The sequence below is a fragment of the Chrysemys picta genome, chromosome 9 (assembly GCF_011386835.1).
Source record: "Chrysemys picta bellii isolate R12L10 chromosome 9, ASM1138683v2, whole genome shotgun sequence".
Taxonomy (NCBI): Eukaryota; Metazoa; Chordata; order Testudines; family Emydidae; genus Chrysemys; species Chrysemys picta.
Genome location: NC_088799.1, coordinates 83,750,355 through 83,770,377, shown reverse-complemented (window position 1 = coordinate 83,770,377; position 20,023 = coordinate 83,750,355). Strand labels below are relative to the sequence as shown.

The 20,023-nt window shown below is 40.4% G+C and overlaps 2 protein-coding genes across 7 annotated transcripts in view; one reads left to right on the top strand and one right to left on the bottom strand.

The window, feature by feature from the left end:
• The window catches only part of LOC101938455 (ligand of Numb protein X 2-like), a 50,102-nt gene extending 31,879 nt beyond the window's left edge, over positions 1-18,223 (top strand). For both annotated transcript variants that reach the window (XM_065557258.1, XM_005291768.4), the window contains exons 6-10: positions 1,782-1,967; positions 4,153-4,327; positions 4,542-4,764; positions 8,591-8,749; positions 10,204-18,223. In XM_065557258.1, the coding sequence (XP_065413330.1) occupies positions 1,782-1,967; positions 4,153-4,327; positions 4,542-4,764; positions 8,591-8,749; positions 10,204-10,339 (879 nt within the window). In that variant the 3' untranslated portion in view covers positions 10,340-18,223. The remainder of the gene's footprint in view (positions 1-1,781; positions 1,968-4,152; positions 4,328-4,541; positions 4,765-8,590; positions 8,750-10,203) is intronic.
• LOC101937540 (pre-mRNA 3'-end-processing factor FIP1-like) overlaps positions 17,474-20,023 on the bottom strand; it is a 36,502-nt gene continuing 33,952 nt past the window's right edge. For 4 of the 5 annotated variants that reach the window (XM_005291764.5, XM_065557259.1, XM_005291765.5 and 1 more), the window contains one exon: positions 18,428-18,895. In XM_005291764.5, coding sequence (XP_005291821.1) covers positions 18,763-18,895 — 133 coding nt within the window. In that variant the 3' untranslated portion in view covers positions 18,428-18,762. Of the gene's footprint in view, positions 18,896-20,023 lie in introns of all 5 variants that reach the window. The other variant, XR_010590426.1, reaches the window with a different exon arrangement.

The window sequence follows — 20,023 nt, the reverse complement described above, 5'->3', positions numbered from 1 at the left end:
AATCTCTACACACAAAGCATACATCTGTGACAGATACCGGAACAGAGTATGTGAAGCTTCCCTAGAGCTAATCTAGGGAGGTCTGAATAGAGACCGCATGGCCTGGCAGTACAGAACAGAAGCATTTTTGATTTAGGTCAGGATGCTGGTGGTAAAATTCCCAGTTAAACTGCATGTGGAAGAGGGGTCCATGAGTCAATCTGAGGCCCCTTGCTGGGAGATGGTCGTTCTCATCATGATAGAAATCTGTCTCATTTTAATGGGCTGAACATTTGGTGTAAAGTATTTGTGTAAGGATTACTCCAAAAGCAGTGGCCTTTGTTTCGATCAGTTTCAAATGCTCTGTCTCCTGGGGCAGTGCCGTCCAGCTTCTAATAGCTGGGTTTCTTTTTTTGCCCGAAGATCATGACAAACACAAGGGCATTTCACCAGAACTTACAGTTTAAACCTTAGAAAAGATCCAAAGATAAGGGAGAATTCGTTCTCTTCCTGGCAATTTGGTGAGTCAGTGGTGGGAGAAAAAGGGAAGAGTTTTGATAATTATGGAGAGCCTGTGTTCTTACATAGAAAGAAATATTTGAACCTAAGCAGTGATGTTTAATATTAGAAGTAAGTCAACAAATGTTCCGATAAACAACTTTCTAGAATTGAGGACTGATTGCAAAGCCCAAAAACATACTGTTCAAGTTAGTAAATGTCAAAGCAATGGACCACGAGGCTGGCATGTATAGAATTGAATCTAATATGTTGGCACTCAGCCTCCCTAGGTGACCTGTTCCAGAGCTTAACTATCTTTAGGAATATCTTTCTAACCATAATATCTAACCTAAATCTCTCTTGCTGCAAAGTAAGATGATTAATTCTTGTCCTACTCTTGGTAGACATGGAGAACAATTGATCACAGTCCTCTTTATAACAACCTTTTACATACTTGGAGACATATATCCCTTCCCTCCTCTCCCCCCGCCCAATCTTCTCTTCTCTAGACCAGTGACTCTCAACCTTTCCAGACTACTGTACCCCTTTCAAGAATCTGATTTGTCTTGTGAACCCCCAAGTTTCACTTCACTTAAAAACTTACAAAATCAGACATAAGTGTCACACCCCCTACTGAAAAATTGCTTACTTTCTCATTTTTACCATATATTATAAAACAAATTGATAGGAATATAAATATTGTACTTACATTTCAGTGTATTGTATACAGAGCAGTATAGACAATGATTTGTTTATACTGTTCTGTATATGTAATTTTAGTTTGTATTGACTTTGCTAGTGTTTTTTATGTAGCCTGTTGTAAAACAAGGCAGATATCTAGATGAGTTGATATACTTTCTAGAAGACATCTGAGTATTCCCAGGTTACACTTACCCCTGGTTGAGAACCACTGCTCTAGACCATGTTTTGTAAACCTCTTATCACTTTGTTGCTCTTCTCTGGACTCTCTCCAATTTCTTCACCTCTTTCTTCAAGTATGGTGTCCAAAACGGGACATAGCACTTCAGCTGAGGCCTCACCAGTACTGAGTAGAATAGAAAAATGACCTCCTGTATCTTATATGTGACAGTCCTTATCAGCTCCTTTCGTAGATTTGTCTGGTCTCTAGAGGTGTGTGCATGCCTATTACATTTTTCAGAATGCTACACAAAGTCTGAGCCATGAAACTTTCAGAGAGATCATCAGAAGTCACAAGGTTAAGTCTCTACATGAGCCATGGTGAAACTTTACCCATTGAAATTACTGAAATATTATTAAGCTTCTCCTTTTGTTTTTCCTGGCAGACCAGTGAGGCAAGAGTGAACTTTGTGGTCCTAAGGCAGTCTGGTGTAGAGCTGCCAGATGCTGTTGAAGATGGTGGCACACCAAACAGTAGTAGCAGCAGCAGCAGCAGCAATGGAGGGAGTCCAGTGCACCATCGGAGGAGACCTGACCAGAATCATTACAGACGAAAATCAAACTACCAAAAGGTAAGTCTTGTAGTAATAGCAGTGCTATTTTCTGCTGGGTCAGTTGTTCTTTGTTTCTCAAATCTATTACTTTACCACTGAGTGCTATGAAAATATAAACAAAGAATACTGCAGGGTTATGAAGAGTAGGGTTTGGTCCCATATAGCACCTTTTCTTTACCAGATATTGCAAAGCAATAGAAGTTGAGAGCTGGCAGAACAGTGAACTGTACGGTCAGACCAAGCATCTGTTATCTACAGAGCAATGCAGCATCATTTGTGCAGCCTTTGAGGTTAAAGCCTGTCTAAAGGGGAGAAGGAATGCTGGCCAAAACAGCAGAGTTAATCTCTGCTCCTTGAGAAAGGGTCACTGGGTATTTGACAGCCACCAGAAACCAGTAAAACTACTATTGGGTTTAATTCCCTATCTGTAGGACAACAAGCACATCAAGCACAGCTTTCCCCTAATATTAAATTGCAGTGCTAACACTGCGTGTGACTCCATGTCACAGTATGGGACTAAATGGCCTTGTGGCCTAGAGGGGAAAGCTATACTAATGAAGCTAAAGAAAGATGCTTTTGCAACTTCTCCAATTTAACTAGTTACTTTTACACTCAGATTCCCTCCTCTAGAAAACTGTGAACTTGAACAGATTTGCTTTTATGTTGCTGCCTCTGGCAGGTTGTATCATATTTAAACTAAAATTTGTGTGAAGAAATTCTGCCTGAAATATGAACTGCCTAGACTTGTGTTTAGTTTCACAGGTTACTGCATCTGAGTTGGTTGCTATCGTATGCAGTTTCAGCCCAGTTCTTTCCTTTATAAACTGCAGTCCACTATGTCTTCTTCTGTTTCCACAACACACACGCACACACTCTCTCTCTCTAACCCTTTCTTCCTCTTAAGATCTATAGGACATGATGTGCTAATATTTCACTAAGCTTAGGGGTGGGATTTTCATAAGCGCTAACATCGACCTAATTCTGCTCCCGTCAAAGTCAGTACGAGTTTTTTGCAGCTGACTTCAAGGAGAGCAGAGCTAGGTTAATGCTGAGCTGTTTTGAGAAATTTCACCATTAGATTCTCATTTAAAGTAGATAAGCTATTTGAGTCACTATAAACTGTCCTTTCATCCCATGCAACAACATCTTCAGAAATAAGTTTCTCCTCCTCTTCATACTCTCTACCTTGTGTTTGGAAAAATATCTGCTGGTTGCCTTCTTACTTTTCTTGGCCTTATGGCACAGTAGAACCTCAGAGTTATGAGCACCTTGGGAATGAGGTTGTTCGTAACTCTGAACCAAACATTATGGTGGTTGTTTCAAAAGTTTACAGCTTAACATTGACTTAATACAGTTTTTGAAACTTTACTATGAAGAAGAAAAATGCTGCTTTTAACCATCGTAATTTTATGAAACAAGCACAGAAACAGTTTCCTTACCTCATCAAATCTTTTTTTATACTTTCCCTTTATTTTTTTAGTAGTTTACACTTAACACGGTACTCTACTATATTTGTTTTTTTTGTCTCTCTCTCTGCTCCTGCCTGATTGTGTACTTCCGGTTCCAAATGAGGTGTGTGGTTGACCGGTCAGTTCGTAACTCTGGTGTTCGTAACTCTGCAGTTCTGCTGTACACTGGGCTTGTTGAAACAGAAATGGGGACTGTGATCATTCCAATGGAAACATATATATTTTAATAACAAGCTCTATTCTAAAACATGCATGAGGTTGGATAGCTCAGCCTTTGTAGATGGAGTTGGAAATGCCTCTTTACTCTGTGTCACTGGTTCAAATCCATCCCAATTTAACCAAAGTTAAAGATAAAAAGTTGGTAATACCTGATATGTTTGATGACCTATGTGAAATGAGTTGGTAGTTTCTTTCCACTTCCTGGTGGGGAAACTCTCATCACAAAGAACCTCTATGTAGACAAAGGATCGAATGGACATGTAGACAGGCATATATCCTCACATCCCTAGCAGCAACCCTTCTGAGTCAGGGTTGAATCGCCTTGGGAGTACAGTGTGCTATAGCTTCTGCTGCTTTTGCTATTTGTGCCTAAACAAACAACTTCACTCTCCAGAGCTGTTAATGTGGCATCTTTCACCAGCCCTGAATTTTTAGAGTTCTCTGCCTCCTACCCTAGTTATGGACCTTTCTAAATTCTGCTGCATTGATTAACCCATATAATCATCTCTTTGTAGGATCTACCTCAGGGATACCTCAGCCAGGAAAAGACCGTTGCAATAAAAAAGGAGCTAAAGGAATCTTTGGGAATAACTATTGGAGGTGGAAGGGACAATAAAAACAAACTTCCTATTTATGTAACTAGTGTGCAACCCATTGGATGCCTCTTCAGGGATGGCAGGATCAAGAGAGGTAAGGAGACTTTCCAGACCCTGAGTTTCCCTTTTTATAACTTTGCTAATTAACTCAATGAATGGGTTTTAGTGTTTAAGTGAAAATTGGTATTAAACACCAGTAAAGTTTGAAACAGTAAGTCCTGGATGACACCCTGAGGCAGAGGTGGTCTATATTGCAAAAGGTCAGTAAGTTCATGCGGCCATGATAATCCTACTTATTTAATCCACAGGAGATGTGCTTTTGAATATAAATGGCATCGATTTGACTCATCTAAACTACTATGAAGCTGTCTCTGCACTGAAATCCAATGCAGCTTCCCACACCGTAGTGCTGAAAGCCTTGGAAATCCTTGTACCAGAGAGGGTGCCAGAACCCACAGACCCATCCTCTGATATCAGGGAACACGGGTTCAGTTGGTCACCCCTTTGGATCACATGGCTTGGATTACCTACGTAAGTTTGTTTGGTCAATTCTTTCTCTCCTCGGTATTAACCATTGAGTCAGGTATTTTACCTCATCTGCATTTAAGCAAAGTGAATCACTGTCTGGCTCTGAACCAAGTCAAACTTGGTGACAAGCCCTTTAAATAAAAGCAAAAGGGACTATCAGTTGTCAATGTGTTCAAATAAATTAAGAAACTCCCACTGCACTTCAGTATTTCTGAGCCCCTCCTGTTGCAATATGGTCGGTCCCTAGGTATCTGACAGAGTTCACTGAACATTTTCTCAAACTGAATAGGTCAGAAATTGAGAACAAAAGCAAAAGTGTATGTTTGGGAGCGGGGGTTGGGGTGAGAGAGAGAGAGGGTGTTTTGTTACACAGCCTGTGTTTGAATTGTGACACGCGCACTGCAAACAATCCTCGGTAAAACGTGATGAACCCAAGCCACTTTGACTATTCTCCTTAACAGAAGTCAAAGATCAGGCACTGCTACTGCCTTTTAGTAGCTAGTCTAATGGTTTTGTTTTAAGGCAAGCAGTCTTTTATTAACTTCATCTCAACTGTGAAATTTTTATCCTAGGAAAATAATGCCAAATTCTGAATTTCCTTGCTAAAATGCATTAGAAGGTAGCTTACCATGTTGCTGGTGCTAAAGGTAGTGGGAATTGTGCTGCTGCGTTCCATGTGGCAAGCATTTTAAGGTTTGAACTTTTCAGCTACTAATTTCTGGAGAGATGCAGCATGTGTTCCTCTTTATTGATCTCTGCTAAAGGTCAATTTGGAGTGAGCTCAACCCAGAGAGGAGGTGCAGGTTATGTCAGAGTTAAGGTTTGTGGCTGGACAGGGAGCTTACATGAGGTTCAGGTTAAACAAAACCCTCTCTTCTAAGGGTTCTGATTTATTTACAGGTTTGTTTTCTGGTGCAACCGAAGGAACGCAAAGCCTGTGGCTACCTTCCCTTCATGCAATTTATCAGTCTGTAAACTCCCAGAACAAAAAACAGAGGGCAGATCTTATTCCTCCAGAGCATTATGTCTGGGCTTCTTGTCAAGAGAGTCTTGGCCTGTTTTTTCTTGAAAGGAACCCAGCTTTTTTTTTTTTTTTTGCACCTGATTAACGCATGTTCATGTATGATGCTGGGATTTAACCCCCAAATCTCTATGCCATTATCTAGTGCAATGAGGTTTCCTCAGAGGGGTCACTCTTGGGCCAGGTGTATTGTGACTGGAAGGCAACAGCTCCTTTTACATCTCATCACTTGTGCCAGGGAAGGTGAAGAGTACTCTATCGAAAGCTCCAGAGACTCTAATGCTTTCCAAAATTCCATTTCCATTAAGTCAGCCTCTTAGCGCTCCAGTCATCTGCTTTTGTTTTAAGTATAGGCCTCGGAGCTAGCATCCACCAAGTACCTTGCCTCAAATATATTTAATGTTTGGTTTCTCCTACTCTAACTCACTGTAACTGGCTGAGGACCTGAGCTAAATTCATAATTAAATTCGCCAACTTTAAGATCATAAAAATATGCTCTCATTTTAAAAAGTAGTGTTGGCTGTATACCTCCCTCACGGGACCCTATGCAGCAATTTCAGCTTTTCCCACTGAGGTGGAGAGCCATCATGTCAGAAGCACCCTCGGAGCACTGAAGCAGTGGCTGGAGAGTAATCTCCTTCTATTGCTCTGAACTGAATTCTGGCATCTCCCAACTATAGAATATTAGCACCACAGGCTGCTGACATGCTTTCATGGGGGGAGGTTTTAGGATATGGTCTGAGAAGCACACAGCAGAGCTATTTCATTTTGCGGTCTACCAATGTTTACATCATTTGTTCCAAACAATATAAATGGTAATAATTCCTTCCTTGCAGTTCTTCACTAATTTCCCCAGTTGCCCAAAGTGGTGGCCAATAATGACTAGTTGGCTCTGTGTGCTATAATTTCACTAAACCACTGAGGAAAAACAAACCTCTTGCAGATCAGAGCTGAGCTCCTCATTGTCCTCTTCAGCTAAACGTAGGTGTTCAGACTTTTTGGCATGCTGACTTCTATGCACTACACAATTGAGGGGTTTTGTGTTTTTTGTTTTTAACCTCTGCTGAGAAATTTTTGAGCCACCACTGAGTATAGCTTTCTCGAAACGTTCCCTGAGCTGCGTTTTGAAATCCAGTATGAAAATCTGAAGTTTACTGCTAGCACATGCTCAGTATTTTTTTCAGGTAAATGCTTAATCCAGAAGATCACTCCTGTGGTGCTTATTCTCTTGCGTTCTGTTTTGTTGAGGAAAGCCACATGTTAGTTGTTAGTCTGAGATAGCCGTTTGGTGCTGGAAGAGCAGAGTCGGAAGAGGTTATGTTCAAAGCCTTGCTGCTATATTCAATCCTTTTCAACACCTCTGTCCACAATGCTTAAAAGTTCCACTCTTTATTGTTACACTTGCACTTGTGGCTTATTGTTTGTGTCGAATGTAGTTTGTCGGCCTGGCTCATTTAGTAGTATGCTGCCTTTGTGTTTACACGCTGTCCTGACATTGCTGCACTGCATTGCCAGGACAGCCTTTCACATGAGAGGGCTCCATCCCATCTCTGATGAGCTGCCTGAGTGGAAGTTAGAGTAGTAAAAAACCAGGTGTACTAGCCAGTCTTCTCCTCACAATAACAGATTCTTTATGCTGTTCAAAGCTGTGTATGAGCTATTAAACGCACAGGAATTACCATACGTGACCAGATGGATGGCCATCTGGTCTGTCGCCTAGCATTTTATGTCTGACAGTAGCCAGTACCAGATGCTGCAGATGGGGATGTAAGACACCTACATAGTAACATTGGACTGGTTTTACCCTACCAGGCAGTTAGTGGCTGGCTTATGTTCTGAAACAGGTGGCTTGATATCCCATGTTCATTGTTTTTCTCTCTAACATAACTGGGTATTTTTATTGTCTATATAAATGTCTAATCCTTCTTCATTCTTTGCCTTAGTTAATTTGTGGTAGTGAGTGCCACAGTTAATTGCATGCATTCTGATTATTGCTGAGTGCCGATTTATGGCTGCTCTGTTTGCGCTCACAGCACTGGCGCCCTTCAGCCACTCCTTTTGGATATCTAGTATAGGTCATTGGGCTCTCCCTTTCTGTTGAGCAGTGAATTCCAGGAGCAAATACTGTTAGTATTTGTCATCTTTTGAAGAAGTCTGTCGAGGCAGGCTTGGTCTTGTGATATAATACATCAGACATTTTAGAAATCAAGAAGCAGCTATAGCTCAAAATGTTTGGATTATGTTCTTTATGAACAATCTTTCATAGGACTGTAATATCTTATTGTACAGTACTTCTTATGATAAGTCCTGCATGAAAAACCCTTCACAAACAAACCTTGACTGACTTGATTGTTTGAATCATTTAGTAGAAGAAAGGTTGCCTTACCTAACCACGTAATGTTTGCTTTCCAACTGTGATATCTGGCTGCTAACTACAGCCATTGTACCAAGTCCCCACAATACATGTGAAACCAGAAAATTAACTCCAGATTAATTATAAGGGCTGCAACAGTACTGCTTTCAATTACTTCATTTTTTTTTTTTACAAAATGATGCTGTAAGATAACTCATGAACAACCCTGACCCGTCTTCCCTACCTGGCTTCCTACTCTCATCACAATACTTGTGGTGGGATAAAGCTTTGTCCCCTGATGGATGCAGGTAATCTAACAAGGATTATTGCAGTGGGTTCCCGCATCACCAAGAAAAACGAAGATTTTTAGTCAAGCAGTTAATTCTAGCTGGAAATTAGGTGCTTCTGAACAAGTTGTGTGTACGCCTCTTCTGTGATTGTGCCTGTCTTTCCAGCTACCTTCACTGCTGTCAAGATATTGTCCTTCGTAAAAGTAACTCAGAAAGCTGGGGATTCAGCATTGTTGGAGGCTTTGAAGAAGGCAAAGGAAACCAGCCATTTTTCATTAAAACCATAGTGCCTGCAACACCTGCCTTCCATGACAGAAGACTAAAGTACGTATGGTGTTTCTTCCATTATTTGTGTCTATTCCAGAAGTACTGAGCTTAGATGCAGTGTGTATAATTTTATTGAGCTATTGTGCTGCTTTTAACAATTAGCCTGGCTGAAATGTAATGATTTATCCAAGTTCCTTTTCATCCTAACTCTTAGTAGTAATCACACAACCAGCTGTCTTTATTTCTACACTTACGATGGAAGAGTCAGGCTTAGAAATGATTTTAAGTGATTTAACACTTTTTTTCCATCCTGTGAAGGGTGTAATTATCAAGTGGGAGAGGGATTAGTTAGGATACTACAAGTGGTGATTATGCTATAACTAGGCTTAACTGGATGAAATTAAGGGGATATTTAAGATAAATATCAGGAGAAACTTCTTGACAGTGAGACTTATTAAATTGTGAATAATCTCTCAAGGGGCATGGTGGAAGTCCTGGTGCTGGGGATGTTTAAAACTAATCTGGTTGACACACTAGGAAATGGACTGGCTCTTTAACTTCTATGGTTGTCTTCCCCTGTGAAGCTCCCTTTACAGTGTCTTTCCCTCCAGCTAGGAACATGTACAGCTGGCTCCTTCTAGAGCAGCTGTTAGTGTTGCCCTTTCAGCCCATCTGCCAGTACTGTCAGAGCAGAGACCTGGCACTGTTCCCAAGGGATTGAGTTTCAGTGAATGGTGCAGGCATTAATCCAATTAAGGACTTTTCAGTTATTTAGCAACTATGTTCTGATATCAAATTAGGGCCTTGTTGACAGGACTTGCTGTTACCTGGATATCCTATCCCCCCTCTTACAGCATTCATTTTCCTGGTCTGTTTCCAAGGAAGATGCTTTAGCTGGGGTCCTTAGCTCTGACTACTTTGTAAACTGTAACCAAGGCCCTTTTAGGAGGTAGTTTGGGTGTGTCCAATCCCAGCATGTAAAGCAGACTCACGAACTATCAGCATGACAGTATCCTCCATGAGGCCTGTAAGCACTTCCCCATAGCTGTTACTAAATAGGCAGCTGGGACCTTGGGTCACAGATTATATCATCCACATCCATCTGCTTTTTACAGTTTTCCTCTGGATTGTCTTCCCTTGTGCTGAGTGGCTCTTTTCTTGAACCCCAACCGCCATTTCATTTCAGCCTCTCTCAAATGCCTCCTCTCTTCCTTTCACTTGTCCCCTCTGCCTTCCTATCTCTCTGTTTGGCTAATCCCCTCCCAACCCCAACAATTAAAAAGAAAGCAACTAATGGCACTAACATGAGCTTTGCAGACCATCCCTTCCCCACAGCCCCAAGTGCTGTCAATTTAGATACAGTCCTTTGCCAAAGAGTTTACACTTATTGGGTTTGTATGGTGCTTAGCACAATGGGACCTTGATCAGTCAGGGTCCCTAGGTGCAACTGTAATACAGATAATGGAAGGTTTGAGTTTTGTCCTGACAGAAGTTTCCTCTTGCCTTGCTAGGTGCGGAGATGAAATAGTGGCAGTAAATGGAGTGTCTGCTGTAGGAATGAGCAACTCTGAGCTAATTCCCATGCTGAAAGAACAGAAGAACAAAGTCACTCTTACAGTTGTGTCTTGGCCTGGAAGTTTTGTGTAAACATCAAAGCCAAATCTATGTTCACTTGATTTATGAGCCTCTTTGAGACCAGATGCTCATTAGATTGATGGGATAGCAAAACATGTGGCGGGTATACCAAGGAAACCCTGAACTCTTGGCATATGATGTGTACTATCCAGTGGGCTTTCATTTCCTATTTGAAGAAAACATTTCCAGAATTGATGAAGGCAAATGTAGCTTGTTGATATATCTAAATTTTAGATCCAACATTGTAGCAGATTGGAGCGGCACTTTCACTAGCTTCATCATGGAGTTCTAATCAGTACAAGATTATTGTGGGGACAGTTATTTTTCCAGTGGTCCTATATGAATTGTGCATCTCTATTTTGAGCCAGTCTCCTTTTTTCCTCCAAATCCTATTTTAGCTGTGCCAAACCAATGATTGTAACTAAAACATACCTAATCTCCTAAAATAAGAGCAATGTTTCACACACTGGTTAAGGGTCGCTGGTTGGCTGGTGTACTTGGACATGCCATTTTGTAGCTGTTTTTAAAAGCCGCTAATAAAACTCTAAATACATGGACTGATAAAATGGTTCATTACCAATGGTATTTACATTTCTTGCCCATAGAAGTCTAGTATTTTTTTCAACCCTTTTGTTGTCAGGTAGATTAAGAATGCCTGTTAGTGCTAATGCATTGTGTTGGCTTGTGCAGAAATCCTTACTCCTGGTGCTAGTTAAGTGAATTGCTGGATTTCTAACCCTTCCTCAACTCTGCTCTCCCTTGTCTTGTGATTTTTACTAAAACCATCTTTTATTATGTAGAAATGGGCTGTCTGAACATAATGGGCCCTCTTATTCCCAAGAAAAGTCTGCCCCCAGGAAGTAACCCCATTGCTTTTATGCATAGTTTGATAGTCTGAAAGTGATGTTTTTTGCCTCGCATATTCACCACTTTTCCCTCCCACCCAGCAGAGCTAAGACTGTGGTAGAATGACATGACCAAATTATATACCACCACCTCCAGCCACACTTCAACCACTGTATGTGAAATGAACTACCTCCAAAAGGACAGTATCCATTTTGGTTTGTGAACTTCGTGCAGTATATTTAGGCTTAGCCAAATTTCATTATTTTTTTTTATAATTTCAACAGATAAGATGTTTAAGCTTTTTTTAAATCTTTCAGTTGCAGGACACTGGGGGAAAGGCTTATAATTTAATGACATGGAGATTTAAAAAAAAAAGTTTTATAAACCATTTAAACACCAATTGTCAACAGCACATGTCAAAATATACAAAGAGAATATCCTTCTCAACCTTGCTGGGTTTCAGACCCTAGGCAACATCTACACTGCTATTTTTAGCTTTCTGGGAGCCTAAGTTAGCTGCCCCAGGCTCTGAAACTCTCTGCCAAGGTTTGTTGTTTTGTGTAGATGTATGCTAAAGTTCTCAAGCAGCATTTTTCTTTCTTGGCTTATCTGTAAATTACAATTATTGCTGGAAATGTCAGTTTGTGTGTGTATACGGTGAAATAGATAGGCTTGAAAGAATCTAATCATCAGTGGCAGTAGCTAACTATATAGTAGAATTTTGAAGCCTGAGGTATAAAGCTATTCTGGCTATTGGGACATTGATAAGCTGGGCTTTTTGGAAAATTCAGAATATAGTAGGTATTCCTCAAATATTTTTGTTTATTTTATATTACATTTAATTCTAATCCCTAGTAGAAATGATTGAGGGTTTTCACTGTTATATTTCAAATGGTTTTCTGTTTTGCTAGCTCTACAGCTTTCATTCTGACCAGTGTGGACCATAATAGAAATTAAAGGAAACTAATTTCTTGCATCTCCCCCTGTAAAAATACTAGCTAGAGCAATTTCTTTTAAAAAACATAATGAAGTAGGAGCTCCCATCTTCTTAAGCAGGGCCTTGTAGGACAGAGCTGGCTACTTATAAATTAGCCACTACAGCAGATCAGAGTTCTGTTCCTTGCTAGATTAACAGTTTATACACCAAGTGACTTAACTTGCTTTTAGCTAAACGTTGTATGTTAGGACTCTTAGCAAAGCTCATTAAAAGCAAACAGGTTTTAGAGTAGCAGCCGTGTTAGTCTGTATCCGCAAAAAGAACAGGAGTACTTGTGGCACTTTAGAGACTAACTAACTAAATGTTAGTCTCTAAGGTGCCACAAGTACTCCTGTTCTAAAAGCAAATAGTTCAGTTATGAAAGCTTCCATGGTGCATTATGCAGCCCCTTTCTTCAGTTGATAAAACATTACTGTGGATTTAGACTAAAGTTTTTCTAGGCCAGCAGGACTTCTGGGCCTCTTACTCCTGACATGTTGAACAGCAAGAGTAAAAATTCAGAAGTCAGCAAGCTGCCTGTGAAAAAACTAGTATGATTAACTCAGTCTCCATCTGAAATGAAGGAAATGCAGAACTTCAGGAGTGGTGGTTGGTTTTTTTTGTTGGTCTTTTCCATACAAAGATACAGAAGAAGAGCCTTGGACCATACAAACCTCTGGTTAGATCTGAGAGAGGGGCTTGGCAGAATTCCATGTTTTTTTGTAATTGACAACTGTTTAAAATTTTTAATCAGTTTTAAATTCAGTTGTGCAAAATTATGGGTTTAATAACTTTTTATTTAAAGTTTCAGTTGTGGGAAATTATGAAGGGATCAGAATTATTAAACAGTAGATGTTGATTTCAAAAAGTTAGCTTTGTAACCATTATAACACAAACTGTGAATCAGGTGTGAAGATATACAAAGTAAATATCCTTAAATCAGATTTATCAAGCAGCATTTTTCTTCCTTTGCCTCCATAAATGTATTACCAATGGAAATATTTTTTTCATCAGTTTGTGTGGGTATGGTGATGTGGATGCATACCAATACTAACTGAAATCTAATCATTCAAAGCCTAGTTACTATTAACTTAGAGCAGCGTCTGCTGCTGTTGTAACATTTGTCCCTTATTAACAGCCATGCTGTTGTGGTTGTAGGATATGTTTTTAAATGAAGGGGATGCTGCAAAAGGCATTGTGATTTTACCAATTACTTTGTCTTATTTCTAGGTGCCTTCAGCATCACTAAAGTCTTAGTACATATTGTTTGCATTGAACATGTAGAATCATCTTAATAAATGTTGAATAGCTTTGATGCCTTTAAGTTATTCTAAAATGACTAGAAAATAGGGTGAGTGTTCTTACCTGAGGGTTTCAAAATGGAATGCCTGATCCATAGTGGATATTTCTCCAAAAGTCCTACTGTTCTAGACCAAGACAGGAAGCATCCTAGCCTCTGCCAGCGGAAGGAAATAAGCTTGTCATGTTGCATCTCCCAGGAAGAGAGCTGGTCTAGCTGAAGATGACCTGGGCCTGTAGCTCAGCTAGTGATTTATACTAGGGAATATGAAGAGCGTATAAAATGTTCCCAAATCAGAATAGTATCTATTAACCAATGGTATCCTTGGGTACAGCTATCCAAGTACTTACCACATTTACCACCACCCTCACTATTACCCCTATTTTACAGGTATGAAATGACTTGCCAAAGGTTCCACCGGCTGTGAAACAGAACTTGATGCCTTTCTAAATCATCCCTGGCTCCCTGCATTAACCTCTAAAGTTTTTCTTCAAGTGAGACAAGTTTACATTGCCTTTTGGTAAGCAGATAGGAGGGCTCTGGCAAAATGCCTGTTTCCAAATGTTAAACTCATCCTCTCTTACCTCATCCTAGTGTTTAGCACCAAGTCCTGTACCTTGATTAGTGTATACACCAGGCCAGATTCTGACTTTTCACCACTTTCACACGGGAATTATTTTGGACTAAAAGTGGTCAAGATTTTGAGTTATGAAAATTTTATGCAAAATGTTTTTCAACCTCCTGACTACAACAAGGGCAGATACAGACCCAGTGTGTATAACAGGCAAACAAATAAGGTGCACGTACAAGGTGAAATGGTTACGAACTACTTTGGGCAGACAATGGGATTCTGCACTTTCTCCTGTAAAAAAATATGCTCATCAGCTAACAAGAATTTTTTTTTCTCCTGACACCATGAGTGTCTCCCTTCAAGCCAGAGGCCAGCTGCCTCCCTGGTACAGTAGCTCCATCTAATGGTAAAGTGACTAATTGGGCCACATCTCTACAAAAACATGCAATGATCCAGGGCGCAAGGGGAACTTAAAGGACAGTAACTGTTATTCATGAGATTCCACATCCTCTTCCCCTGAAGCCACTCAATATGAGTGCAGGGCACAGTAATGCAGTAGGCGTGGAGGAGAAATCCTATCCAGGTATGGACATGCTCTGTATTAGCTTCCATCGCTCTTATAGCCCCACTCTGTCCCCAAGCATCCTGTATGCAGTCAGGAGGGAGAGGAATTTGAAGGAGACAAAGGGCAAAATTCTGGATTAAGTCAGTGGCATTATACCAGATTAAAATAAGTATGCACAGATCATATGGGTCTATGCAGCAGGTGGAAGTGCAGCCAGCCCAGCTCAACAGATGCACATGCTAGGAATAGCAGTATGGATATTGTGGCACAGGCAGTGGCTGGGCTAACCCTCTCCACTCCCCCAGCTAAAAGTCTACTTGACTCAGGTGGCTAACCTATGCCACAACATCCATGCTGCTCTTTTATGCACTAGCTTGAGCAGAGCTAGTACACACTGGGAGGCATACTCACAGCTGCAGTGTAGACATACCCCACGTCTCTAGACACTATAGCACTGGCGTATTTCCTTCTGTGATGATTGAGCTACACAGTTGTTGGGTGTCCATAATAATAGTACCTCTACCACCCCATTCAGAACGGTAAAGCATTTATTTGTAGGGGGGTTGACAGGCAAATGACTTCCATTAGTTTGCTCTGCCTTGTCAATTGTCACTTTAGCTGAAAGTGGGGGGGGGAAAAAAATCAGGATAGGAGTAATAAAAACCTATATAAGAAAAAGCTCCAAATATCAGCACTGTCACCCTACCTAAGGGTGATCATCACCACCTTTGCAATAGTATACAGGCAAAGTGAAGACTGGTTGCTAATCCAAAGTTTTGAAGTCCTACCGAATGACTTCCTCAGTGCATTTTATTAGGGCTGTCGATTAATCATAGTTAACTCACGTGATTAACTCAAATTAATTGGTTTTAATCGCACTGTTAAACAATAGACTACCAACTGAATGGTTTCAATTACAACACAATACAAAATATATGAAAATGTAGAAAACTATTTTTTATTAAATATTTGTACAGTAAAAATAAAAAGTTCCATTCTCCTCATACAAGTTCTATAGTACAACCTCTTTGTTGTGCAAGTGCAACTTACACATAGTTTTTTTTGTTACATAATTGCACTCAAACAAATATCTAAAACTTCAGAGGCTACAAGTCCACTCAGTCCTACTTCTTGTTCAGCCAATTGCTAAGACAAACAAGTTTGCTTACATTTACAGGAGAGAATGCTGCCTGCTTCTTATTTACAATGTTGCCAGGAAGTGAGAACAGGCATTTGGATGGCACTTTTGTAGCCAATATTGCAAGATATTTACGTGCTAGCTATGCTAAACATTCGTATGCCCCTTCGTGCTTTGGCTACCATTCCAGAGGACATGCTTCCATGCTGATGATGCTCATTAAAAAAATATGTTCATGAAATTTGTGACTGAACTCCTTAGGAGAGAATTCTAGGTCCCCTGCTCTGTTTTACCCACGTTCTGCCATATACTTCATCTTATAGTAGTCTTGGATGATGACTCAGCACAGGTTCAGTTTAAGAACACTTTCACTGCAGATCTGACAGAACACAAAGAAGGTACCGATGTGAGATTTCAACCCAAGGTTTAAAAATCTGAAGTGCCTTCCAAAATCTGAGATGAAGTGTGGAGCATGCTTGCAGAAGTCTTAAAAGAACAACACTCCCATGTGGAAACTACAGAACCCAAATCACCAAAAAAGAAAATCAACTTTCTGCTGGTGGCATCTGACTTGGATAATGAAAATGAATGTGTCCATCCAAACTGCTTTGGATTGTTATCAAGCAGAACCCATCATCAGCATGGACTTTTGTCACCCGGAAGGATGGTTGAAGCATGAAGGGACATATGAATCTTTACCGCATCTGGCATGAAAATATCTTGTGACGCTAGCTACAACGGTGCCATGAGAACACCTGTTCTTGTTTAGTGTTACCTGGAAGTGAGAAGCAGGCAGCATTATCTCCTGAAATGTAACCAAATGTGTGTGTTTGAGCAATTGGCGGAACAAGAAGTAGGACTGAGTGGAGTTGCAGGCTCTAAAATTTTACGTTGTTTTATTTCTGAGTGCAGGTTTTTTTGAACATAATTCTACATTTGTAAATTCAACTTTCACGATAAAGAGATTGCACTAAAGGACTTGTTAGGTGAATTTAAAAATACAATTGCTTTTTTTACAGTGCAAATACTTGTAATCAAAAATAAAAAGTGAGCACTGTATACTTTGTATTCTGTGTTGTAATTGAAATCAATATTTGAAAATGTAGAAGACATCAAAAATAATTAAATAAATGGTATTCTATTGTTTAACAGTGCAATTAATTTTTTTAAGCGTTTGACAGCCCTACATTTTTATATATTGGGCACATGTTGAATACCTTTTACACCCTCTTTGCTATAAGCAAGTGTTCTTGGTATGGCCTTTTCCCCCCCTTGTAGTAAGGACACCTTTCCTCTCCAAAAATGAATAAATTCAGTGCTCATTAAAGTTGCCTAATGAACATGGCTAGAAAATGAAGCTTTTACGCTAGAGCCAGAGCAGTGCTAGTACAAAGTGATCCTTGTACTGCTTTCCACAGTATGCCTGAACTCCCAAGTGCTGGGCTGCTCTGCCAACCTGGCCTCTTGTACATTAAGAACTAAACAGATACCATTATCTCTTTGCAGATGTCATCACAAAAGCTAATCACTACTGACCTGGTCTGACTCCTAAATGGTAACATGAAATACTCCATAGATCTCATCACCAGAGCCAAATTGTTCTGTTAAAGTTGAGGCATGGCTGCACACAGCACTGAAAAGGGAGTAAATACATTTAAGTGTGGTCTAGGTTTTTTCCCCTCTGCCTTCAGTATGCACTGCATATGATTCTGTTGCTTCAAGACAATGGATAAAGTTTTTAAAACCCACATTTACAAAAAAAATTGCTTTATTCTGCTTCCCACAGGTTTTGTAGTTAATGACCCACCAAATGCAGTGTCATAGCATACAAATTGCTATCATGCTGTACGGGCTCAAGTTTCAAAGGTTGTAAGCTTCACACAACACTCAGACTTGCATGACTACAGTACAAAAAAATCATATGTAAAATTTCAGAACCATCTTATTTTGGGGAAGGAATTAAGACAGTTTTAAATATCAATTCATAGAAGTGGAAGATACTTAAAATTAGATACTTGTGGCTTCACACAAACAAGTGCAGTATTCTGTTTAAGAACCAGGTATACACAACAAACCCCCACCTTCCACTGAGAAATTTGTTTAAAAACAAAACAAACCCTAAATCAAACAGAGCATGGAATTTGATTGCATTATTCTGAGATCTATGGGGAGGAGGCAGGGTGAAATGCATTGCACAGGTGTATTAATGATGTTGAATATAAATAAGTAAATCCAACAATGTCAAACTGCTGGATGGGGCTTCATGTTCCTTAAGGTGTTAGATTATTTATCTCAATTGTTACAAAAAAAATAATCCAAACTAATTAAAAAAAGAAACTCATGCTCTCACCACAGTCTTCCACGGAATGTGACTTTCCATTTACAGGTATAACATGTAGTAGAACTACATTCTCAATGAGTTACAAAAAAAAAAAAGCTGGGTTTGAAGTCTCTGAATGTCCTACCTTTTAAAAGCCATTAGACCAAAGCAGGTTCAAATGACACCTGTAAAGTAGTTCCTTTCCACATGCTGCCAATCCGGCCATGGACAGATGAGAGATACTTTCATAGCTATAAAGAAATGGATTTGGGGATGAGACTTTCACTAACAGACGTCAGATTCTAAACTGGCTCACAGAGGACCTAAATCACACTTTTCTTTGGACAATAGAGTTCAAGTTGCAGTTACTGTCCTACTTTTAAAAAAAAAAAGGAATCATGGTTGCGCAAAAAAACCCTATCACCTAAGTACGTTAGTTTCAGCTGAAGCTGTCTTTCATCAGAAACCATAGGATCTGATACAATGAAGTTCTTCTAGGGTCGTTTACAAGAAGAATAGCTCGGTGCTGTATATACTATTACTGCCATACTTTGTCTTGTATCCAAGTTTAACTGTGTGTTCAGCCTTAACGCTTGAGCTGTCACATTGTGTTTCAATACTTGGCCACCAGAGTCATCTCTGCTTCCCTTGGAAAATAAAGTTAGATGCCACGCTGCTTGCAAAGGAGCAAGTCCCTCCTAAAGGACAGCTGGGAGCCGTTACTCCTTAGCATCTTGTTCATCTCCCTCTGCGACACCATCATCACTGGCCTCCTTCTCCTCTTTGCTGCGCTTGTTCTTTTTGTGTTTGTGGCGCCGGTGGCTTTCACCCTCTTCATTCTCGTGCTGCTTACTGTAATGACGGGGAAGGGGTAGAGAAACCAGAATCAAATGTCAGCACGGCCAACTGCCACAGAAGTTCAATTGTACCTATGACAAAAGGTGCCGACAAGGATGACATGTATGACCTAGAATAAATGTGATGCCACAGAAAGGTTTTATCAGCACTCGTTTGAGATGCTCTTCTTACTCCTGAATGTCAAAACCATGAGGGAGTTATGCAGGTTGGCCCAAGTGGATGCTAATAAATCCTTTCTGCCATGGTGCACCATTATGTAATCTGTACATGCCACATATTTGACAGAGGCTGTTGTAGGAATAGTTTGGGACTTTTAGTAGGACTATTTTTGGTATTCCTCCACCTGTAAAAGCCGGGCTCCAATAATGAGTGGAGGGAATGCAAGCTGTGTAGGGGGGGTGCTGAGGGAGAGGACAAGAATACATTTGAGAGACTGTTGAAAATTTACCTGCACTAGTTTATTTACACAGAATCTCTTGGGATTTACCCAGGCTGGAAAGGAAAGACTGATCCTACTGGCAGAGAGAACAGCTGGCTTCCTACCTGGACAAAACAGCCCAATTCTACCTCTGATAAGCCAGGTGTTGGCCCAGGGCTGAACTTTCCCCCTCCTAGGTCTCAGGCCATAGGACTGTGTGGGAAGGTTCTTTCCTGCTTCCCAAATGTATGAAGGTTTCTCTGCCAGGTTTTGTTTTTAAAGAGAGAAAATGAGCACTGCAGTTGCTCTGCGGGTTAAAAATGGACAAACCAATGCAGCAGGGTTGTGTAGGGGACAAAGTGCAGATGAGTAGCTCCCAGGGGAGTGTAAATGGAGTTTCGCACATGGATACCTTCACGCAGAGCATGTGAACACATTCTTATTAGAACTGGCATTCCCAAGCCCAGTGGTGAAGGTGCACCTCTTGCTGAACACTCAGGTCCTGTGTAAAAATCCCAAGGCTGCAAGTCAGTTTCTAACTTACTTTAATCATGGTTCCATTATCATAAAAAGAAACCACTCTTGGCATGTTAACTTAATACCTTCCCTCCAAGGATCTCACAGCATTTCCTGCACAGGGAGATAAGTCTCCTAGCCAGCCACCCAACACATCAATGGCAGAGCCAGGAACTGAACTTACTTCT